Consider the following 25,867-nt stretch of genomic DNA (forward strand, 5'->3'; position numbering starts at 1 on the left):
TTTTAGGTTATAAGCTTAGATCTACCAGGTACTTTTCAAGTCTAAATAAATAACATACTTAAAACTGTTGCACTAACGGTAGACACAGTCTCTTTATTTTTCATTTTGTAAGCTGAGGATATTAGTTACTTTCCTTCCTTCCACATCTTCTCCATACTTTGACTCCAGTGTTATTTGCTGCACAGTTATTTTAGCATTGTTGACATTGTAAATATTTGTGTTTTGTTCACTGGCTATAAGTAAGTCAATTGTTTTAGATTAAAAGTAGAGAACCTGTTGTATACATTAAACTTACACAATGTTAAATGTCAATTATATATCAATAAAACTGGAAAAAACAGAGAAACTCTGGGGTGATTACATTATTATGATTACTGCAACATAGTTCACTTAAGAATTAAGCAGACTGCTATAATTATATAACCTTCTCTGTAGTTCCCAGAGCTATTCAAGAGAGAATATTTAAAATTTTTCTCTTGGCGGTCACCTATTGTTCAGCATTATGGCATATTTTAACTTGAATTATTATAGTTTCCTCTTTATTTTCTCAGAGTTTATGATTGCCTTTTTTTTTTCCCAGTTGTTAGGGAAAACAGACACAGACACTCTGTGTCCTCTGCCACATCCCATTGTATGTGTTGCTTTTCATCTAGTCTGGTCTCTTGTTGAGATTCAGTGTCTGACTTTTCACATCTTGACCATAACTTTTAGGAATCTGGTTTTAGCTAAGGTGCTCAATCAGACACATATGCAGGAATTTGTCTGGAAGGGAGCTAAATGAAAAAACAGACCGGCAAGGGGCATCCATTTTGTTGCAGTGGGTGGCTGCAGAGGTGGTATGGTCCTAGGATGTCTAGAGGTCAAAGTTCCTTATCAGGTTAATTGTGTCGTGTGGCAGTGGGAATTGTTCACGCAAGTTTAGCCTAGATAGAGGCTAACTTTCTTGCTATTTGAGTTACCCATATTCCTTAATAAATCTCTTTACAATTAAACTAGTTAAATGGATACTCTTGCCTGAAGTTAAGAACCCCAGTCAATACTAAGATTTTTCCCACTTTCTACAAGCTTTAGGAATTTTTTTCTTCACTATTAGCTCTTTGTAATCTGGCAATGCTATGTCCCTAGCTGTGGTTCTTTTTCATTCATTATTATTTACAAGCAAGAGACCCTGTCAATTTAAAGCTTCAAAGTTTCCTTTTTCTGGTATAATTTCTTTCATTCCATTTTCTCTATCCTCTCTAGAACTCCCATTAAATCGAATATCCCCTCTCCTGAATTGATCTCCTGTGCTGCAAACCCTTTTTCTTATATATTCTATCTCTTTGCATCTTCATCTGAAATCCTCTAAATTTCTATGATATTACCTTTCAAAGTTTTCATTGAATTTTTTATTGAAGTGTAATTGAGATATAACATTACACTAGTTTCAGGTCTACAATATAATGATTTGATATTTGTATATATTGCAAAATGATCACCACAATAAGTCTAGTCAATATCCACTCTCACACATAGTTACAATTTTTTTTTCTTATGATGAGGACTTTTAAGATCTACTCTCTTAGTAACTTTCAAATATGCAATACAGTACTATTAACCATAGTCCCCATGCTGTACATTATATCTCCAGGACTTACTTATTTTATAACTGGAATTTTGTACCTTTTGTCCACCTTCATCCATTTTGCCCACCCTTTGCCCCCACCATGGCAATGACCAATGTGTTCTCTGTATCTATGAGCTTGGTTTTTTTGTTTTTCTTTAGATTCTACATATAAGTGAAATTATGAGATATTCAGATATTTGTCTTTCTCTGTCTGATGTATCACTTAGTATAACGCCCTGAAGGTCCATCCATGTTGTCACAAATGGTAAGATTTCATTCTTTTTCATGGCTGAATAGTACTCCATTGCATATGTAACCCACATTTTTTCTATCCATTCATCCATTGATGGATATTGAGGTTGTTTCTATATATTGGCTACTGTAAGTAATGCTGCAATGAACATAGGGGAGGGGGGGTGCTCATATTGTTTTCAATTAGTGTTTTCATTTTCTTTGGATAAATACCCAGAAGCAAAATTGCTGGATCATGTGGTAGTTCTATTTTTAATTTTTTGAGGAACTTCCATACTGTTTGTTATACTTGCTGCACCAATTTGCATTCCCACCAATAGTGTACAAAGGTTCCTTTTTCTCCACATCCTCACCAACACTTATTTCTTATCTTTTTGATAACAGACATTCTAACAGGTGTGAGATAATATCTCATTGTGGTTTTGATTTGTAGTTCCCTGATGATAGTGATGCTGAACATCTTTTCATGTACTGTTGGCCATTTGTATGTCTTTTTGGGAAAGATATCTATTCAGATTCTATGCTCATATTTTAATCAGATTGATTTTTTGCTATTTAGCTGTATGAGTTTATTGAGTTTTATTGAACTTTAATTTCAGCAATCACTCTGTGAATTTCAGAAGGTCTTCTTTACTTTTTATTTCTCCACCATAACTCCTGTTCCTTTTTTGTTAGGAAGATTAGCCCTGAGCTAACCACTGCCAATCCTCCTCTTTTTGCTGAGGAAGACTGGCCCAGAGCTAACATCTATGCCCATGTTCCTCTACTTTATATGTGGGACGCCTACCACAGCATGGCTTTTACCAAGCGGTGCCATGTCCGCACCCGGGATCCGAACGAGCGAACCCCGGGCCGCCGAGAAGCGGAACGTGTGAACTTAACCGCTGCACCACTGGGTCGGCCCCACTTCTGTTCTTTTTGAATCTTCTTGAGAATAATAGTTACAATTATTTTAATCTATTCTGGATTTATGTATTTATTTATTAGGGTTTTTTGTTGTTATTATTGAAGAGCAAATCAGATCCTCCAGAATCATAATTAACACAAATTTAAGATAAATATTCTTAAAATTTAAAACTCAATGAACAAAAAAAATTTCCTCAGCATTTTACTCCTTTGAACAAACATTATCACCCTTCTATAATCCTTCAATATTTTCCTGAACTACCATTTATACTTCTCTACTTTTCAAAAATACATTTAAATTTCTTTTTAATGTATTTTTGTTCTTATTTACTGAAACTCTCCTTGTTTCCAAAATATATAGTTGATTCTCGTTTCAAATTTTATAGTCTTTGGACTTTTTTATAACATTTTTTACCAGTGAGTACAAGACCACCATTCTGTAGAGACCCAAAACAATTCCAGTGTGAATAGAGGTAGTTTTGTCCATCTGGCTGGAATTACGTCCCTCGTTTCATCCTGTATGCTGATACTCAGTAAATGACAAGAGCCATTTTTCAAAATTCTGAATATGAGAAATACGGCTATTAAGTGGATTCCTTTGTCTGTGAACAGCATTTGTTAAGCAGCAGGTTACACCTCATGGTATTTGAGAAAGGATCGGGCCATTTAGTCTGGGACCTCCAAATGCCAGATTATAGAAGGTTGGACCCCAACCCCAAATTATCCACTAGCATATAATTCCGGCATGTTCTTCTAATTCATTTAGGAAACATCTGGTTTTTCCCAGTGGTATGTGTCTGACTAAACTTAATTGCCAGGAAACGGTACTGTGGTGGGTGGAAGATTGGTAACTGGGTCTGTATACAGCAATGCAATTAAAATTTGTCTTCTTTTTTCTAGGAAACTTGCACCCCACAGCCTCACTAGGGGTTGGAACTTTTTGCTTCTGCATCACCCGCTAAACATATTCTAGGATGGGGGTTTCACCAGAAAACACTCCTTTATCCATTTTCTATGTCCCAGAAATTCATGGCAATCTCTCAGCCCCTCCCGTTCTTTGTCATTGATGAAAGCTTATCATTTTTTATGTCTTTGTCGTCATTTCAATGGAGTCTCATGAGAGAGAGTAGATGAAGGCATGTGGTTCACAAACTACACTGAACCAGGGGCCTCAATGAATCCTCTTTACTGCACCCTTTACTTCATTTATTTAACTCATGTGCATGGAGCGTCCATGCGGTGAAAAATATTATAGGAGGTATAAGAATGAGTAAGACATATTCTCTACCTTGAATGAAATTACAGCCTACTAAGTATAAAAAAAATAAATACCTAAGAGAACCATAATACAATCTCTGGCAGAATATAATGAAATTCCATGCGAGTCCATAGAAGGGAGAAATCAGATTAAATTTGGGAGTTTAAAAATGTTCATGAGGAGACAGAATTTTTGATTGAGCAAAATCCTCTAGGAAGGCAGAAGGAATTAATTCAAGGCAGAGGGAACAACATTAAAAAAAAAGATGTAGAAGGCAGGACCCACAAAGTATATTTAGGATCATGTTATTTGAAGAACACGATACATATCGGAGAATCATGGGCTATAAGGGTAGAAGAATAAATTGGGACTAGAACATAGAGGGTCTTAAATAAATGAAATGGATGTATTTGAATCTAATCTGATAATGAATGATGAGCTATTAAAGGCTTTCCAAGCAGAAGACTGCCAGACTAGGGCAGTATGCGTATTTCTCCAAATATGTTTAATAGAATACTGTTCTAGCTGATCTTTTAATAGGCGTGCTTAGGAAAACATTTCTGAAGTAATCAAAGATTTTGGATACACCTAATAACATGTATTTCTGTGGAGATTTCCAGTACATGTGGACTTCTATAAAAAATAAGAGCAACTTTCAGAGGTGTATCTTTTCCCTTTCTTGGGATTATCTCCATTCAGACTTCCAGTCTTGAAGTCATTTCTTTAAAAATTTTTTTGTCATGGGAGAAATGCAGAAAGACCACCAAGAATACACAGACATTACCATTTTCCTTAATTTCTATGGTGAAAAGGCAGGCTTCTGTGGAACCAGAACTATTTGCATAGTGGAAGCAGTAATAAATTATAGATGTGTTCCAGTAAAACCTATGGTGTCCCCTACTTCCACAGATGTTATGGGTGAAGTGTATCCCATCAAAAGTCAGACATTGAACTGGGCTGGCCCGTGGCGCAGTGGTTAAGTTTGCGCATTCTGCTTCGGCGTCCCGGGGTTCACTGGTTTCGATCCCGGGTGCGGACATGGCACCACTTGGCAAGTCATGCTGTGGTAGGTGTCCCACATATAAAGTAGAGGAAGATGGGCACGGATGTTAGCTCAGGGCCAGTCTCCCTCAGCAAAAAGAGGAGGATTGGTGCAGATGTTAGCTCAAGGCTAATCTTCCTCAAAAATAACAAAAAAAAAGTCAGACATTGAAGTCCCAACCCCTGGTCCCTCAGAATGTGAAAGTACTCAGAGATAGGGGCTTTTGTGGACCTCAATCCAATCTGACAGATGTTGGCCATCTGCAAGCCAGAAAACACACTTCAGGAGAAACCGAGCCTGTCAACACCTTGATCTTGGAATTCTGGCCTCCAAAACTGTGAGAAAATAAATTTCTGTTATTAACCCACCCCATCTCTTTGTTACAGCAGCCCTAGAAAACTGATACAGCCGTCAAGAGAACCCACGGAGTCTAGAGCAGAGAGGTGTGAGGGGGCAGTTTTAGAAGAAGAGCAATTGAGATCTGTTGAGTACTTCCTGGATACAGTGAAATTAATTCCCACCTCAGAGTGGGAAAGATGGGAAGGACACCAGAAAGAAATATGAAAAGGGCTTTTCCATGGAGTCTGGAAGTCTGAGCAGCAGAATATTCCACATTCCTTCCCAGGCTGTCGTCAGCCAAAGGGCAGCCTATCCTGAGGCATAAAGCCAGCTAAAAGTATGGGTAGGTTGAGGCAACCAGGTGAACCACAAACACGTACACACACACATAGGGAAGTGCGTTTGGCATGGATATATCTATATATTTCTTAAGGGCCCATTAATGACCTAATGTATAAGCCCAAGAAGTCTCCTGGAGGAGCCTAAATAAAGAAACAACTGGAGAGATGTCTGGACAGCCTGTCAGGAGTGTCAGAGAGGGAGTTGCATCTTGGTGGGACCATCCCCCAGAAAGTTGGTGGGATAAGAATTGGCACAGATGTATGCCCTCAGAACAACAAGTGTCAGCCATTGGGCTTAGGGTTTACCAGGAAGCCACCCAGAAGATGACTTCAACTGTGGTCAGCAGCTGAACAGCAGACAGCCACCCTGTCCACCTGAGAAGTGAGTGAGACCGTAAGGAAGCATGGAGCCGTCCTGCGGCCAGTTGCACTTTTTAGTTTTTTGAGGAAGATTAGCCCTGAGTTAACATCTGCTGTCAATTCTCCTCTTTTTGCTGAGGAAGACTGGCCCTGAGCTAACATCCATGCCCATCTTCCTCTACTTTACACGTGGGATGCCTACCACAGCATGGCTTGCCAAGCAGTGCCGTTCCCGGACCCGGGGCGAACCCCGGGCGGCAGAAGCAGAACATGTGCACTTAACCACTGCGCCACCCGGCCAGCCCCCAGTTGCACTTTTGATACAGGACACTTTCCCATCTTGCTGTTGTTGGAAAGTCACGAGGTTGCTAACGGTGTGGGGCATTAGTGATGGGAAGATGTCAGGTTTGGTAAAAAGCCTGTTAATACTCTCAGATCGGACTGACACCACTGGAAAGTATACACATTAATCTAGCAATGGAAATCGAGGCTCAGATTTAAGAAAGCTCTATCAAATAAAGTTCAAGTTTTATACTCCAAGTGACAATTAGTTGAAATAGAACAATAAAACTTATTAAAACTTCAAAAAATGTGTTGCACTCTAAAAGGGAATCAAGTGACTCTCATCCCAATGGGCACCCTATTTTATCCACCCACAGGAGGAGGGCGACGGAATTAGATTTGCTAGATTACAAACTACAATCCTCTGTTACAGTTTTGGAGTGTGAAACCTTCCAACAGAGCTAAAGATAGCTCATTTGCGTATGCTCCCCACTCCCTCCAAGGTTTTTTTTCCCTTTATCCTTTCTTCCCATCAGGGTGGTAATCTATAATCTCTATTACTTTTGAGAAACTTTCCTCCCTACTCATGGCTGCCCTGTCCCCAGGCTCTCTGTGACCGCTCAGTAATACAGCTAGAAACTCTCCCTCCCCTCTGGTCTCTATCTCCTTCCTTCCTCCCCTCCCTTGTCCTTTGAGACAAGGACAGTCCTTTTCCTGGTAACGGCAAAAGACATTGGATTTTCTTTTCCTCACATCACAGGGCTTAAAAGTGGGACTTCATGGATGTTGGACTCTAATACACAAGGGAGGTCTCATGGCTGATTTTCATTTGAGGTCATTGACCCAATGATCAGAGAAGCTCTGGAGCCTTCTGCACGGTCTAGCCCAGGCCTCTAGTTCCACTTGGGATCTGCGTTCAAAGCAGTGGGGTATAACAAAAATTCCTTTGCCTGCCATTTGCTCTGTATTTTCATCAAATATATTTTTTCTTTAAGATTTTGCTGACGGAATTCCTCCAGCCAAAATGCTGTCTAAAATATTTAAATCACTCTCAAATCATGCTGATGAAAAAATCTTTAAAAATAAATATTTAATTCCTCAGTCTTTCCTTGTCTATCACGACCTCGACATTCTGAAGAATACTGGCCAGTTATTTCGTAGGATGCTGCCAATACGGGTGTGTCTGATGTTTCCTCGTGATCAGAAAATGCTAGCAGGAATACCAAAGGAATTATGCTGTGTACTTCTTAGGGGCATCATAGGGACTACACGATGTGGACATCTGTTTTGTTGGTGATGTTTACTCTGATCTCTTGGTTAAGGTGGTGTCTCTCGGCTTTCTCCACTGTGGAGTCACAATTTGTCCTTTCATAGTTCTTAAATATGATTGAGAGACATGTTTAAACCACACAATTATCCTGGTTCTCAAACTTTCACCTACGAATATGAGTAGCCATTGGAGGATCTTGTCTACAACAGTTGTTTGTCTAATGATAACTTTCTATTTTTCTTTCCTTTTATATTTATTAATTGCAATTCTTCGGTAAGAGAGAGCTGTCCCTTGTTCTCTATTTATTCATTCCACGGTTTATTTCTATCAGTATGGTCTCATGGATACTTAGTTGATTTTATGGGTTAAAAGTCAACGTTGTTATTATTTCTTTTGTTTCTCAAATTGTTCCCTCTTAGTTCATTAGAAACTCCTTAGGTGGGTTCTTGTTCATTATGACAAATTCCCATACTCTTTCGAGCAATTCCTTACTTTCTGGCATCACAAGATTTTTCCAGGCTCCTCCTGTATTTTCCTGCCCCAGTCCTGGAATCAACCAATGCTCCAAGGAGCCCTGATTCCTCTTACTGGAGAATGAGGTTTAGTAACCAAGATGTGTGCATTGTGTGCTCACAGCTACAGAGGGGTCATTGCTTCCAGCCTCTCTCAGTAGATGAGGTAGGAATTATGTGTATAGATACTAACAGACACATCCAGACACACATCTATATTTCTATCTCTCTCTCTTTTTATATATGCATTAAAAGTCACTAGTTTATTCTGATTCCAATCTCACCCATGATAACTGCCATAGACTGGAGGAGGCTTAGGAAAAATAACAACTAATGCAATGCAGGATCTTGGAGAGGATCCTGGAACAGAAAAGGGACATTAATGGAAAAACTGGTGAAATTCAAATGAGACCGATAATTTAGTCAATAGTATCGTACCAATGTTAATTCCTCATTTGGATAAATGCACTATGATGATGTAAGATGTAAACATTAGAGAAAATTTATCTGTGAAAGCTGTGTGGGAACTCTCAGTACAGTTTTTGTAACTTCTCTGTAAGTCCAAAATAGTTCAGATAAAAAGGTACAAAAACAAGACATTAAAAATGTAATGTTTAATCCAGCATTTTCCAATCTTACTTGGGTACGTAATTTTATTTTTCAGGAAAAGTATTAACATCCATCCAAAGCATTATTAATTGTGCCTTGGAAGACAAATCTGGCAATTCTATGAAATAACAGAACCACTATTTATATGCACCACACACAAATTAATTATACTGCATTTTGGCTTAATGTGCTTCTACTGTGGTTGCAGATTTCACAAAACTATTAAGCAATCTTTGGTGAAATAGTTATTTGAGAAAGCCTGAATTTCATTTAAGTTTAAATGTACACAATTATAATGCTCGTGAAGAAAGCTGAACAAGCCCATCTCTCTATTATTTTATGAACACTTTGCATTTGGTTAGAGAGGTGATAAAATTTTGCAAGCTAAGGAAACAACCATGAGTGAAGGTATTCTATTTTTGGTTTTTTTTGCGTTTTCTCCCCAAATCCCCCCAGTACATAGTTGTATATCTTAGTGGGTCCTTCTGGTTGTGGCATGTGGGACGCCACCTCAGCATGGCCTGACGAGCCGTGCCATGTCTGCGCCCAGGATCTGAACCAGCGAAACCCCGGGCCGCCAAAGCAGAGCTCACGAACTTAACCACTCGGCCATGGGGCCGGCCTCCAAAGATATTCTATTTTTAAAGATACCAATTACTTTGGAAACAACAGACAAAACTTAATAGTTCGTGTTTATAAGTTAATTTTCATTTCACAAGGAGCATTGTAGCAATACCCAGACCTGCTGTTTCCAGATGCTACTGATGAACATAACATACTTGCTCAGTAAGTTAATAAAGGGTTTCTCATGTGATAACCACCTCTGCGGAACATATTTACAAAATTACAACTTTTTAAAAGTTGATTCTGCTACAATATAAAAGCAACTTTGCTTCTCTTTTACTTCTAATGCTATTTATGGAATGTAGCATTGGAATTCTTATATCTTTTTATCTACTCAAAATACTTAACATATAATTCTATCATATACCAATTGATTTCTATTTGAAGCCTCCTTTTTTGGCCACATAAAAATAAAATTATTTAGTATATTGTAATAATGTGTTATCATTATCTGAATCTGCTTACATTTATATAACGACACTATTTTCTCTGATACATATCTTTTTTAACTGTTTTCTGATTTATTTTAAAATAATGTTTATAGCATTTAATCATTTTCTCTTATTTAAATTATTTTTGTAATGCATTTCTTCCAAACAAACTTTCAAATGGTCACTAAAATCTTGTATCTTTTAAGGAGCTAAAAGAGTTTTATGCCTCCCATAACTCTATTTGGCTTTCTTCTATAAAAATCTTCTGACTGAATAATATGATATATCGCTTGAAAGTAAAATGCTTGACATTGTATGTATTTCAGGCATCTTTTTCAAAATATATTCAATCCTAATTTCTGTAATACTTATACGACAGTGATTCAAAAGATTGACCACAGTGAAGATGTATGCCTTCACTCTTTATTTCTTGGAAGCATTCTAATACATATTTGCTCATTCATTTCATTCTTTGTTCCACAAAATATCCAATAAAGTTACAAACCTTTATTCTCTTGCCGTCATTAGAATTGTCATATTTTTGTAGAGGCCCTGAAATATTCTGGCTCAGATATGAAATACATGTGTGCAAGGCCTGAGTCATTTTCCACTCCATCACGAACACAATGTATGGTGCTGGATGTCCTGCTTTGTCTTTAAAGCTTCTCTCCTGCCACCTTCATACTGTCTGTGACCCAAATTAAAAGAATGATTTCAATGCACATCGAATCTGACTCACTTGACACGGACTAAGAGAGCCAACGAAGAACTGAATGCTACCTACTACAGTCTGGCATGGCTATGTGCAATCCTTGAAATAATCCTATGAAGTGACTTCATTTAATCTCAAGGCTTTAAATGATGTCTATATGCAGATGACAGCCAAATTGATATCTTCAATGTAGAATTCTCCCTCACGATCAGATGGCAAACTGGACAAAATTTTAAGAGCATAATGAGTATCTTAAACTTAATCCCATCCAAAATAAAAATCCTGATCTTCTGTGGTCTTCTTCATCATGGTAAATTATATTGTTCTGGTTGATCAGCGGAAGCATTTGCAATCATCCTAGACTCTTCTCTTTCTGTTCCATCCCACATCAGACAACAATACTTTCAAAATATATCTAGAATATGAGCACTTCTCATCACTTCCACATTCGTACCCCTGTCCAAGACAAGGTTTAAATTCTCTGACTTGGATTATTCTCGTAATCTCTTAATTACTTTTTGCTCATCCAAGAAGTCAATGCATTTTTTCTCTTATTATTCAAATCTCATCACTCCTCTGCTCAGAATCTTCCAATGATTTCTCATCTTAGAGTGGCAGTCAACATCCTTATAAGGGTCCAGAAGACGCTACATGATCTGGCCCCTTGTTTCCTCTTGGATCTCACCTTTTACTGCCTTTCTCCTTCCTCTGTTGTAGTTACACTGGCCTGCCTGATGCTTCTCAAATCATCAGATGCTTGCATCTCAGAATCTTTGCTTTTCCTTCAGCCTGGAAAACTCCTACCTCAGATATCTGTATGGCTCACTACCTTAACATGATCAGATCATTGCTCAAATATCGACTCCTCCATGAGGTCTTGCATGACTGTATCATTTAAGCTAGACCACTCTTACATCCTTGAACTCCCCATTGTCCTTCCTGCTTTATTTTTCTCCATTGCACTACTGCCTTCTGAGACATTATATATTTTACTTATTTATTTTTGTTTATTGTCTATCTCCCTAATTAGAATAAAATCTCCATGATAGGACAGATTTTTCGGTTGGTTTCCTTACTGAAACCACAACACCTGAAATGTTTGTGTCACACAGTAAGCACTGAATAAATAATTGCTTAATGAATGAATAAAGGAATGGATGAGGAAATTATTACCTCAAATTTTCCATATAAAATGATAGAGAATTAAATGGAATATATAATTGGCTCAATGTTAGTTGGCTTTACCAGTGAGTGAGTCAACCATCTCTATCTGCCAAAACTGGTGTTCTTTCCTTTCTGCCACACTTCCTCCCTGGATTTATGAGTTCCATTTATAGCATGAACACTACCAAACAGAGGGAATTTTAGTTTTGATTAGGATGTGCACTTCCAAAAGACTCCTAATGTAATGAAAGAACTTTCTGAATCACATGTTTTATAATAATAATATGCTCGGGTTTGGTTCTTTGACAGATAACATATTAAAAACTCAGGTTAGGGGCTGGCCCCGTGGCCGAGTGGTTAAGTTCGCGCGCTCCGCTGCAGGCGGCCCAGTGTTTCGTCGGTTCCAATCCTGGGCGCGGACATGGCACTGCTTGTCAGACCACGCTGAGGCAGCGTCCCACATGCCACAACTAGAGGAACCCACAACGAAGAATACACAACTATGTACCGGGGGGCTTTGGGGAGAAAAAGGAAAAAATAAAATCTTTAAAAAAAAAAAAACAAAAACTCAGGTTAAAGGACTAATTATAAAAAAGTAATAATTAACAATTATACTTCCAATATACTTAATACTATTTCTTTTATTTTAACAGTGCTAACTTTGCATCGCCAGTCTAGAGCTCTCTCTTTAATGAAATAGCAGTGACCTTCATTGTATTTCACATATAAAAATCCTGCTCTCATGATTACTTGTATGATTCAATATATCCCCTCATAAGATCCTCTCATTTACCTTCTCATTCCTATGATATATGACCTAATTATTTAAAAAGAGTAAACGTATCATTTTAGATAAATATGTGTATATATGTGTATGAACATAGAGGTGTGTATATATATACATATACTTTTTAATTTGAAGTTATTTACATCGTTCACAGATATAGCTAGAACCAAGTCCATCTTCTCATACACAAAATATAGCCGTATCCTTAGATGTTAGAAGGCAATGGGTGGGACTTCATGGAAAGCTTTAAATAGCCTCAGTCGTCAATAAATTTGCCCCTTTGTCATCCTCCCTTCTTTCTACCTAGAAACAGATACCTGCAGCAAAGCAGGCATTTTGTGATTACAAGGAGAGACTCTTGAGGGTTACGGTCTACAGGCTAAAGATGCTGGAATCAAAAAATGGAAAGAACTAGGTGCTCTGTTGGCATCGTTGAGTCAGACAACCTGCTCTGAATGCTGGTCCCAGACTTTTGATGTGTAAAATAATCACCCCTACTTTTAGTCAGATGCTATGTTACGTGGGCAGAATGTATTTTTAGCTAGTGTGACATTCCTTACTATGAATGAATAAAATAACTGTAAATTACCCCTTTCCTTACCCATTCCATTCTAAGGAATAAAAGTTTTCCTCCTTACCTGGTAGAGCTATTCCAGACAGTGTCTGGATCCCATCCCCTACTCTCTTAGTGCATTTTTAATCTCTTTCTCCTCACTGATACTTACCCTGTGAATCAAACTTTAAAAGCAAACAAAAAATAAATAGATCAATACATACAGACATACAAGCAAATATATTTAGAAAACGCTTTCCTCAAGATTTCTGCACAATAGTTTTCATTATTTTTCTTCCTTATCTTCATGAACAAACCTAATAAAGCGGTACTCTCCAACCAGGCTTCACTTTCTTAGCGTCTCCATATTTGTTCATCCTTGCTCAATATGAGAAAGTCTCCATGCCTAAAATTGTTTTCTTAGAACTCCCCAGAGACTAGTGATCTACTAATTCTACGAATCCTACTAATTCTGCTTGCTCAGTCTCCATTAATGTTAAGCCATCTATACTGTTAACTGTTCAGTTCTTTTTATAAATCTCTACTCCTTTCTACTCCATTAGCTATCCTATATTTGCATTCCTTTTCTTCCATCTGTTTCTTAAAAGTAATAGTTTCCCAAGGAAACGTCTTAAGTTGTCATTTCTCCCCAATCCCCATTATTGCTACTTTCACCTCTAAGACCCTGAATAGCACTGATCCCTTCCCAGGAACGAAGAATAGCAGCAATTCCCATCACCAGTTATATCCGCATTAGAAAGCAAATATATCCAACAACAAACTCCTTTTTTCCTTCCACCGAACTACATATTTTATAGCTCTCTACTGTCCAGGGTCAAAGTGTAAAGAGATTTTCTCTTTTATCTGTTTTCTACATTCATATCTAACCAGTGGCCAAGTCTAATAAATTCTAACTTTGTAATATCTTTTATCAATTCTTTTTCTTTCCCATTGGCCATCAGCAAGATCAAAATATTACCTCTTGGATGGGACTAATGAAATAGATATTTTCATAAAAGTAAATTAAAAGAAATAGAAAATGAAAATTAAATGTTGATATGAATGAAAATGTCACCAAGATGGGCCAGTTGATTGTCTAGCACCTGGCCTGATAATTTGTCATTTCCTTGCTAAAAGCATCACAGTCCCTGTTAACAGCCTACAGCAATTTTTGCCCAAAGAATAAACTTATGTTCATCTTTCTAACAAGAATGCCAAATAAATTGAAATGCTAATTTAATAAACAATAAGAAATATCACCACCAAGAGCACTGAACACTCAAATTACAAATAAAATGAGTGAGGGGGAAAAATTGTAGACTGCTAAAATACAGAGTGAACTTTCGATGAATAAAAGGAACCCAGTTACTTGAAGTCATCTAAAAGTTACCTTGTGAATTATAGATCAACTAGAACCAGAATGAATATGTTAACATGCAGGAAAAGAAAATGTAAGACCCTATGAGTGTCGATCAGTCTTGAGAGCTTTATTAGTCAAGGTACTGGCTAATTTGCTGTAGAGACTCCAAAATACAAGATAGAATTTTTTTACATTAATACTCCTCTTATATAAAAGTCCAGAAGTAGGAAATTCATCTTTAATATGTGTTTTTCATCTTGTCCCCATCTCTACTGTCTAGAAGATGAGGCAGACTAAGAAAAGGATGAAGATGTCTGAGTAGGCAAGTCTAAGTCTCAGGCTGAATTAGGAGCTCCATTTTTACTGTGATTGATGGCAGGTCTGTCACTAAAAGAGCTTACCTAATGATTTCTGGTTCTTGATTCCTTTGTCTAACTCATTTGTTTCAGAACTCACATTTATTATTTTCTTTAAATACCTACAATCTACATAGCACTTTATTTAAAAAATGTATTTTAAAATTAGATCATTTTAGGTTTTGTATCATATTTATTTCTACGCTTGTTGGATCCTAAAGTCTCAGGTTCTTTTGTCACTTTGTACCAACTAATAGGGTACACAATACCTTGTGAATATCAATTACTTTTAGTCAAAATCATCACTTATTATAAAATGAAGTTTTAATAATATTATTCTCTCTCCTTTTTTAATAGAGAAATTTGAGTATTAGTGTAAGCTTCATTTTTAATTTGTAGTTTGATAATCCTTGCATAAAGCATTGTTTGGACTATTCAACGTTTTCCCCACTAAACTACTTAATTCAACTCCCAAGTTTGTTCTCTTATTATTAAATCAATATATTTGAGCTCTTTAATTTCTGCTGATGCTGCAGGGCAAAATTTCAAACATGTTCTGTTAATAGTGAATCTTGACTATATCTTCAATTAATGTATAATACAGAAGACTTGATACAAATTACTTCAGTCAAACAATATTCTCTCTTTTTTTGTTTTTTTCTTTTGCTGAAGAAGATTTGTCCTGCATTAACATCTGTTGCCAATCTTTCTTTTTTTGCTTGAGAAGATTGTCACGGAGTTAACATCTGGGCCAATCTTCCTCTTTTTTTTGTATGTGGGATGCTGCCACAGCATGGTTTGTGTGTAGGGCCACACCCAGGATCTAAACCGTGAACCTTGGGCCACTGAAGTGGGGCATGCAAACTTAGCCACTACATCACCGGGTTGGCCCCCCAACAATATTCTTAATAAAATATATTAGCTGTGTTAAACTAAGTGATCTCCTGTTTGGATGATTATTTATATTCAAATGATAGTACATATCTGATTAAGGTACTTGTATTTAGAATATATAAAAACTCTTACAACTCAATAATCAAAGACAAATGGCCTGATTAAATATGGGCAAAGGATTTGAAGAGGTTTTTCTTAAGGAAGATATATAAATATTTAATAAATGCATGAAATAATGCTCAATGTAATTAGTCATCAGAGAAAGGCAAGTCAAAGCCACAATGAGAGAGTACATTGCATTCACTAGGATGGTTGTGATCAAAACGGCAGATAATAACAAGAGTTGCTGAGGATGTGAAGAAACTGGGACCCTGATACATAGCTGGTGGGAACACACAATGTTATAGTAGCTTTAGACAACATTCTGGCAGGCCTATAAAAGGTTGAACAGAGTTTCCATAGGACCCAGTGATTCCACTCTTAGACATACACCCAAAAGAAATGAAAGCATATGTTGACAAAAAAAAATCTTTATAAAAATGTTAAGAGTAAACATATTCTCAATGCTGGAAATAACCAAAATATCCATCAGCTGATAAATAGAAAAATAAAATGCGATATATCCATACAATGGAATATTATTCAGTCATAAAAAGGAAAAAAGTACTGATGTATGGTATAATATGGATGAATCTTGAAAATATGGTGCCAAGTGAAAGAAGACGAAAACAAGCACATATTGTATGACTTCATTTATATGCGATATGCAAAGTCCAGAATAGAAAGCTCCATAGAGACAGAGTAGATTAGTGGTTACCTAAGGCTGAATGGCTTGGGGGAAAATGTGTGTGCTAAAAGGCTTTCTTTACGGGGTGAGGGAAATATTCACAAGTTAGTGGTGAAGGTTGCACAAGTCTATGAATATACTAAAGAACATTGAATTGTACACTTTAAATGGATGAACTAACTGTATGCTATGCAAATTACATCTCAATAAAGCTGCAATAAAGAAAGTGATTCTGGTGGACAACAGCATTGATTGTGACACTTAGTTGTGGAATAATTTTTCAGGTCATACTCATTTATGGGAAATCCTTAATTATGTGGTAACAATGTCTTCAACAACATCACTTTCTTTTTTAATAAGGCAAAATTCCTTAGGGTATTTTGGGAAAAGTACTATTTTAAGGGTCGCTGAAATTCTTTTTTAATTTGTGCCAAGTACAATTTGTTCATCAGGCAATATTCTGTGTCAATAAATAATATTTACTAGGAGTCAGACAATGTAATCTAACCGGTCTATGAGTACTGACGCATGTTAGTGTTGACGGGCCTCATTTTATTTGTACAACAATGACTCTGAACTAGATATTCAGTTCTAAAGTTGTATGATTCTATGACAAAGACGGGCAGCAAAATAAAGAACTCATGATGAATTCTATGAATGACTGTGTCAAAACAGTTTTCAGTATTTTATTTAATTTTGTCAAAACGCTCAGTACTTTCTTCAAAGAAAAACAATTTCATTCATGATTCTGCTACCTCCTTTCCATTGCAAAGATTAAAGGCTCGTAAATATGTAGAATAGAAATGAATCTATTCAGAACTTTGAGAAAACTGCTCCTGGGAAATTCTGACTGTCCCAATAGAGCAGAGATGTAATTAGATGTAAGACAGTAAAATCTACTTAAAAATACCACAGGGTATTTACTATTTTTCAATTAGTAACTTACTCCATCTAATATTAAATCTCAAGAAAGAATTTTCCTTTTTCTTGATTTATTTGACTTGGCATTTCACTTAAATAACTATCAATTAATTTACTAAATTTAAATAAATCACAACTATAAGCACCACAGTGGAATTTACTTTGAAAATCAACATTTTATCTAAAATACCAAATAAGGAATATGAAAAAGTGTGAAATGCAGTGCAACATTTATCTCTTTCAATAAGACAGGTGACTATGTTCATTGATTCTGTTTTCCTTGATCATCCAAGTCACAAACAACTTCAATCAAACTCTATCAAAATAAATAAATAAGAGCAAAATATTCTGATATTATAATCTTCCCTCATCTACTTTGAAATGTATATAAAAAATGATTTCTTTTACTACATTACCTAATTTTATCAACGACTTTGTTATCATGCTATAAGAATCGTAACGTTTTAACTTTGAGGTCAATTGTGTTCATACAGCTTTAAGATAAAAACTTACCTCAGGAATAGAAAAAAATGGCTTTAAGATCTTATATTAGTGACCTTCATTATCCTATTTTTGAAAGTTTCATTTGCTAAGTACTAATCTGGAAAATAGAAACAATGCCCTAATCCTGGGCCAAACAAATGAGGTAGTCACTTAGAATTTAGTATGAAAAAGATTCTCTCAAGATAGGAAAGAGAGCAAATCGTTGTCAATTTTCTGTATGTCTTGGACCTTTTAACGTGTCTGTATCTTGTGATAACTCAAACAAATACAAATATAAGGTACATATCTAGCTGTCTAGTTTGGCTTACTATATTTCTAAATCACATAATTGCACTTATATTATTTTTTTATAATTTAAAATACGTTATCTTAAAGAAAAAATATACTTACTGCCCTCTAGAGGTATGAACCAGTAGTGTAATAAGGGTAGATGTTGCTGGGCATATGCAGTTTAAAGCTAACATGGCGTATTTAAATTCTTCTTCACAGACAACATGATCTGTTTGAAATAAAATAGGTAAATTAGAATAATTTACCTCGGGATAGTAATATTCTAAAATAATATGAAAAATCAAACAATGAATAAAATTACAAAAGCTTCAACATAAACACACTTGTGCTAGAGATGTTTCTACATGTGCAATCTTACCCCCAGGAAAAATATGTCATGAGAGAGAGTACTAGACTATGAGTGATTCAGAAGGGAGGGGATTCTAGCCCCAGTTCTGTCTTTAACAAAATTGGCAGCTTTTGGCAAAATGTTTAATTTTTCCTATGCCTTATTGGTACAAGGAGATAAGACGTAGATAGATTTCAGTCTGGAAAATAGATCAGAGACTGTATGAACTCTATTTTAGTTCTGATAATTCTACATCATCAAATACAATAGGATTGATTTAAAACAGTACTGATTTATCAAATTCGTAGTCACACAGCATAAAGACAGTAATTATTAAAAGACGCGGTAGATAATATTTGCACAACACATAAGTAATACATTTTGTACAATCAAAACTATAATATCAACCAATAAAAATTAATGCTAAAGTAAATTTAAATTTAAATTTGACTTTAACCTGGTGACCTAAGGTCATAAACTCAAAGAATGACAGAGTCCAACCAGGAAGGAAAATAAATGGCAATTGAAATTCAATGATGTAAAAACAATAAAGAGGCTAGAGATGATGGCACAGGAGACAGTGCAGGCCACAGGAAAGGGAGATAATGTTACTTAACCCAAGGATATCATTTTCATGCAGAAATGAGGGCCCCCATGCCAGATATTCAATTTTCCACAGGAGTCATATTTTATAGAAGTGATTAAAGTATTATTTATTTTGGGAAAAAACTTTCCCTTTGGAAGTAAACAATTATAGCTGGCATTGGGACTAAAGACAATATTTAAAGTTCTAAGAAAATAAATATTCTTGGGCAGAGAACAGAATTTTTAGCTAAATTAAGAAATAGAAGGTTGAATTGGTGAGCCAGACCTATAAAATGAACACGTACACAATACAATTTGTGAAGAAACAAGAAAAAATTACTTGGGAAATGTTTCTGTAATGCTCCACACAGGTAAATATTAACCCTACTCCTGTTTTTATAATACGAGTTAGCATATGAAAGAGCCCATTTGCTTCTCTTTTTCTTTCATTTCCTTATTTATTTATTTTTCTTCACATTTCATGGAAGAAATTGTATGCTATAGTTATATCTCAGGATTTACACTTTAAAAAAATCAAGGATCTGCTATTAATGTTTTCCTCTCTCTCTGTCTCTCATTTTTACTTCTCAGGATATGATAATGATCTTTAAGAAATTTAAAAAAATACATAACCATGACACTTAATATTTTGCAGAAAGGCAGGTAGATTCTAAATCAAATTTTGAATGTGGAAAAGTATATGGAATGTTTGCAAAAGGACAGTGACTTTAAACCACTATTTCATTATTTCTCAAATTAAATTTTTTTAACAATTGACACCTGAGCTAACAACTGTTGCCAGTCTTTTTTTTCTCCCCAAATCCCCCCAGTACATAGTTGTATATTTTAGTTGTGAGTCCTTCTAGTTGCGGCATGTAGGATGCCACCTCAACATGGCCTGATGAGAGGTGCCATGTCTGCGCCTAGGATCCGAACCAGCAAAACCCTGGGCCGCTGCAGCGGAGTGCACCAACTTAACAACTCAGCCATGGGGACGGCCCCTCAAAATAATTTTTGAGCATGTATGCTAAATTTGTGACAACAAAGTAACAAAACTGCTAAATGCAGAGCTATAACTTTAGAATTGTACCATAGCAATACACACGGGGGTCCATAAATTTCAAATCAAAAATCAGAACATATGATCTAAGAAAATGTGTGCATTTATTACAACATGAAACAGAATATTTTAAAATCCAAACTGTACTACAAAATTTGGAAGGTATGATTACTATATAGGTGATTCCACACACAATTACTAACTCTCCCTGCTGTGATACACAAACAAAATTTCTTCTAGTAGGGACCATGAGAAAATATGGTACTTGTGTGATAGTTTGAAAATATCCCAACTTATTTTCCTTCAGTGGTTAAAAAAGAAAAAAATTGGGTCCCCTTCCTTCCTTTTTCCTTAGTGAATGTGCGCATCTGCATTTGGATAGAGATGGCTAACGGAGGATTGTGTTGCACTGGCAAATTTTTCAAAAACGACACCTATCAGTAGGAAGTGGAAAGAAGGGAAAAATTAATAAATTTTTGGTAGTCATTTTTATTTCAGCCTATGCTTTTTTCTACACGTAAGTGAAAGTTTTGAAGTGTCTGCTAGCCCAGAAAGCAAAGTATACATCACCAGAGGCAATTTTACAAATACGAAGCATGTTTTGCACTCTTTGAATATATACTGAATTATCTAGGAACACGACTACTGTGTAAATTAAGAGAAAATTTATTATGCTTAGCATTGTATGTGAGTGATTAATACAAACTGAGGATGTTTGATTAATAACATTGTGAGTGTCAGTAGCTGGCGCATCCTTATTGTTGCAAGCATCTCTCTTTTCCACTGTTTTCTTGGGGATTCATACCTGAGCATTTATACATTGAAAAATATTCCTCTTTATTATTTCCCTCCTCTTTTTCTTTCATATTATAATTAGGATATTACATTAATTATTTACAATGTATTTATATAGATAGTTATATTTACTCTGAATTTCATTCCAAGGTAGAAAGGGAAGTGTTACAAAATATTTATTGTAAAAAGAAGGTATTGGATCAGATCAGTTGAAAACCACTTTCTTAGATAAACAAGTTACTATATAATTATTATGGAATTCCCTGTTAGACAAAAAGAAGAATCAGTATTCTTTTCATAAAAAAAATAAAACATCAATCAATATGGATGGTTAACACAGGGAAAGAAACATGATAGAATATTCAACTAGATTGTAATCTTTATTTCGCATAAGCTACAGAAATCTGAAAGTCAGTCTGAAAAATAGATTGACTGTATCTCTAGACCTCTCCCCTCAGATCCAAATCCATCTGTGTTCCTGGGATACTTTTAAAATACTAATCACTATCCTTTAACCTGAATTAAAAAATTGAGAATATTCTTTCACGCTGCTTTGCTCCTCATTTCCCAGTGTCATATGACTGACAAGGTCTATTGATTATTAAAGTCCCCTCTCTCTTTCTCACTCCCTACTCTCCCATTTCCATACTCCCTCCTTAAGACAGCTTTCCAATCCTTATCCATAATTCTTAAGGGCCAGATATCAGCTTTTAGTTTAAAAAAAAAAATTATTTCCAGATTTTAGAAAGACAATATGCTTCATCTACCAGACCCTATGTAAGACATCTAGCAAACAATCTATGCTGAAAAACCCTACTATTTCTGTAGTTAAATGTGTGAATATTTATACTAAGTGGAAAAAATCAAGTTCGCTGCAGAGATTGCCACCAAATAATTTCACGTCAGGCCAGATCTTACAACTAACAGAAATACTAAAATAGTTTATTTTTCAGGACTTTCTGGATTTGGAATTATAGTTAAGGGATTGCAGACCTTTATTCAAACTCTGATAATCTCTCACCTAGGCTAGTGCAACAGCTTCCTAATTGCTCTTCACGTCTTCCACCTCTCTAGCATTCCAACTATTACCCTCCTAAAACTCTGCTGTCCGATACAGTTGCCACTGCCACATGTGGCTATTTAAATTTAAATAAATTAAAACTAAGTACAAATAAACATTCAGTTCCTCCATCACACTAGCCATATTTCTAGCAATAAAGTGCTCAATAACACTTGCGGCTACTGGTTACAGTATTAGACAACGTCTATATAGAACATTTCCATTATCACTGATAACTGGATACGGCTGTTCGTCTGCCAAATGGATTAATGACTTTTCACAAATCCTAAAGCTTATCGGATATATTTCAAATTCCTTAAAATGTGACTCATAGACTGTCAGAATTTGGGTAATCTTACTAACATAGTGTACTCTTTTCATGCCCCTTCTCAGTCACACCACCTCTAAAATTGCTCATCTATAATAACAGGAGAGAAAGTAGAATATATGGGTGTACATGCAGGTTGATGGGCAAAAGTTTATGAAAATTTTGTTTTTCTTCCTATGGTTCTATTTTCTTAGTGAAATGGGTGGAAATAAAGATTATAGAAGAGGGTAGAGGTGAGAGAAGAAAATGTGGGATAGTTGTTTAAGAGAGTGGGAGAGGAAGCAGAATAGAGAAACACAGAATGATTGTTTGATGACTTCTGGACCCCTAGAAATTAGTGACCATGAATTTAAAGTGGGAATAGTCTGCAGGTTGTCTTTTGTTTATTTTGTTTCCTCTGGTCACATTCAAATGCATGGAAATAAACATCAAGACAGACAGTTAGATTTCACTAGAGTTGACTTTTGACAAACAAGTCTACCTAATGGAGAGAGGGCCAGTGAATGAAGGATGAATTGTAATTATAGAGTATAGTGTGCCATGGAATTCAAACAAGTTAAGAAGCCAAGACAGGACCTGTGGGTGTAAATAACAGTGGAAATTTGGTAGAATCAATGAATTGTAGGTCCCAGTGTATTCAAAAGAGAGTTGGAATTCTGTATGAGAGGTAGTAAACTGGGAAGATAAGAGGTGGTGGCAAGAGAGGGGGGTGCTAGGAATAGAGATTAAGAGGGGTCACATTTACTGGTAATGACATGATCCAGGGACTATGCCTCTGAAAGTGGGTGCTGAGAGAAGATGTGGGCAAGAACAGTGAAAGAAAGGAATTACAGAAGCACAAGTCTAGGGCATTGAAAGAACCATTTTCACGGCTACCAATATCATTAACTATTATGGGCAAGAAGTGTTGGAGAGAGTGACAGTGACCTAGGAGAATGAGTACGTTTTCCAGACTTATCAGTTACTTACATTGCCTTTTGGGGACATTTCAAGTCACAAGCAGCCAATTTTTATCTAATAATTTTCTAATTAAAAACATAAGACAAAGTTCTATAAAATTTAGGTACTACAAAAATGTGTAATGCAGAATTATATCAGTGACAGAAATTGCTATTCTCCCCTATTATCCATTTTCCTCTCTGTGTACAGAAACCGCGTGTCTATGGAGACACGTTTAGAAGACATGTTTGGAAAGGACAAGAATATTAACGTGTGTTGACAGCACCCTGATGATTTTAATCAGGTATACAGACAAAGGTGATATGAGGTAAGAAAGGATCACTTTGCAAGCAGAGAGAGAAGGGAATAGAGCTCTCTTAAGTAGGGCATGTTTGTTTGAAACCAGAAATCTAAACTAAGAGTCCAGGAATCTGGGGGCCAGCCCAGTGGTATAGCAGTTAAGTTTGCATGCTCTGCTTTGGCAGCCCACGGTTCATGGGTTCAGATCCTGGGCATGGACCCAAACAATGCTCATCAAACCATGCTGTGGTGGTGGCCCACATACAAAATAGAGCAAGATTGGCAACAGATTTTAGCTCAGCGACAATATTCTTCAAGCAAAAAGAGAAAGATTGCCCACAGATGTTACCTCAGGGCAAATTTTCCTCACCGGAAAGAAAAACAAAAAAAGAGTCTAGAAATCTGGACAGTTGCAGAACAAACAAAGTGACCTATACCCTAAAGAGCAGGAGATGGTATTTTCTTTCAGAGTCTTTATCAGAGGCCGCCCATTAAGACTTCTCAGCCAGATGGACAGAGCCAGACCTACTGGAAGGCTCAGACTAAAGGACTGCCTTCTCATTAACCTATTGTTTGAGATGATGCCAAGGTAGCTGCCATTACAATCAAGAGGGAGATATGGACAGGGCAACAAAAGCCAGAGTATAAGGCAGGTTTAAGAAAGGTCTTGGAGAAGAATTTTCAGCACAGTTACTGACACACAGAAAGGACTGGAAGAAATATGCTCCAATTTCAACCTTCTGTTTGGCCACAGAGACTAGTGAACAATGAGCGATGCTTATGAACAGATAAAGGAGTTACCCTGTAAGAGCAGAATGAGAGTCTAATCAAGGAATTTACTGCAAGGTCTCTGCAATTCGTGTCCCACAGGATTTCATCATTGCTATGGACCCATGACTACTGAGTGTCTCCCATTCTTCCATTTTCCAAAGACCAATATTACAGGTATCTTGCTCCACTATTATATATGCATATGGGATGGGGGTGGAGGTAGCTAACTAATGTATTAGTGTGTGTGGCCAGACCATTAGAAGCCACATCAAGAACTGACTTTGCATTATCCAGATATCCGGGACTTTGAGTTGGATGCAGCAATTGATGTAACTCTGGAATAGTTTTCATAATACTGGTTGAGTATCTTAATACATAGGGAAAATACTGTACATGGATACTTGAATGAACAAAGATTTGAACTGTGGCTGAAACTGCTATCACCTCATATTCATTCTCTCCTTCTTCCTTTTAGGAATAGAGGCTCTCATTTCCCCTGACCCATGGCCAAGTTTCAGCTGGGTGCATGGCAGCCCTGCTAGAATTACATTTCCTAGCTTCCCTTTTAGTTAAATACAGTCACATGACTAGGTTTTGTCTTACTTCTAGATCATATTTTGTAGACAAAATCACTTTCCCTAAATTATTTCCTTCCTGCTGGTGGGACCATATATATGGCAGAAGCCCAGCTTTGAAAATGCAGACAAAAATAACTCCCCAGCAATAATGAAATATGTGCATTTTTGCTTTATGGTTTCTAATTTCCCTCCCTTGTTGAAGAAAGCATTTCCTCTTTCAAAATTGTATATGTTTCATCTTGTACTTTCTTCTCATCCTTTTAAAGTTTGTATTCCTTTGTTTTGATTTCAATATATCTGCTCTGTTTCTTGCTGATAAAGTGTAAGCACATGAAATCAATTGGTGTCACTACTGAGCGTGCCAGGCCCCAGGGCAAGTTCTTGATCCCTCTGAGCCTAACTTGCCTTATCTTTAAAAAGTGAATAATCGAGTGACATCAGCATCATGGCAGAGTGAACTTGCCCAGGACTCTCTCCCCTCCAACATACAATGAAAAGGGGCATCCAAACTCCAACAGAGGACATCCTAACACGACGCAAAAACGTTGGAGAGACACACAGCCATATGATGGAGGGAGGAGAGGCTGGAGTCCCCCTCGAAGGAGATGGAACAGAGTAAGAGAGAACTTTACTTCCTCCCCTAAAGGCTGTGGTCTGTGACCACGGCAGTCTCTGTGAAGGAAGGTACGGGGGAGCGGAAGTTCATTTGCTGGAACATCAAGGACCCCCGAGGGCACATACAACCTAGAGGGAAGACCTCTACCGGGGAGAGACCTTTCGTGAGAGGTGACCTCATCAAGCCAACACTCCAGGAGAATAGATAGTGAGAGCGGAGCGAGAAAGCCCAGAGAGCACGCAGGAGAAAGCGCCCCTCCCTTCACCTGCCCAGCAGCTGTTCTGCTGCCCTGAGGCTGAAGGTGGAGGGCTCAGAATATGCAGCTCTTGACCTCCACCCAGTGGTG

At 36.8% G+C, this 25,867-nt stretch overlaps 1 protein-coding gene across 13 annotated transcripts in view; it reads right to left on the reverse strand.

Moving 5' to 3' along the window:
- The window catches only part of KCNT2 (potassium sodium-activated channel subfamily T member 2), a 351,003-nt gene that overhangs the window by 132,233 nt on the left and 192,903 nt on the right, over positions 1-25,867 (reverse strand). For all 13 annotated transcript variants that reach the window (XR_011535342.1, XR_011535341.1, XR_011535339.1 and 10 more), the window contains exon 14: positions 18,261-18,369. Coding sequence is in view for 8 of the 13 variants with exons in the window: in XM_070602415.1 (XP_070458516.1) it covers positions 18,261-18,369 (109 nt within the window). In the remaining 5 variants the exon portion in view is untranslated. The remainder of the gene's footprint in view (positions 1-18,260; positions 18,370-25,867) is intronic.

Source organism: Equus przewalskii, chromosome 31 (assembly GCF_037783145.1).
Source record: "Equus przewalskii isolate Varuska chromosome 31, EquPr2, whole genome shotgun sequence".
Classification (NCBI taxonomy): domain Eukaryota; kingdom Metazoa; phylum Chordata; class Mammalia; order Perissodactyla; family Equidae; genus Equus; species Equus przewalskii.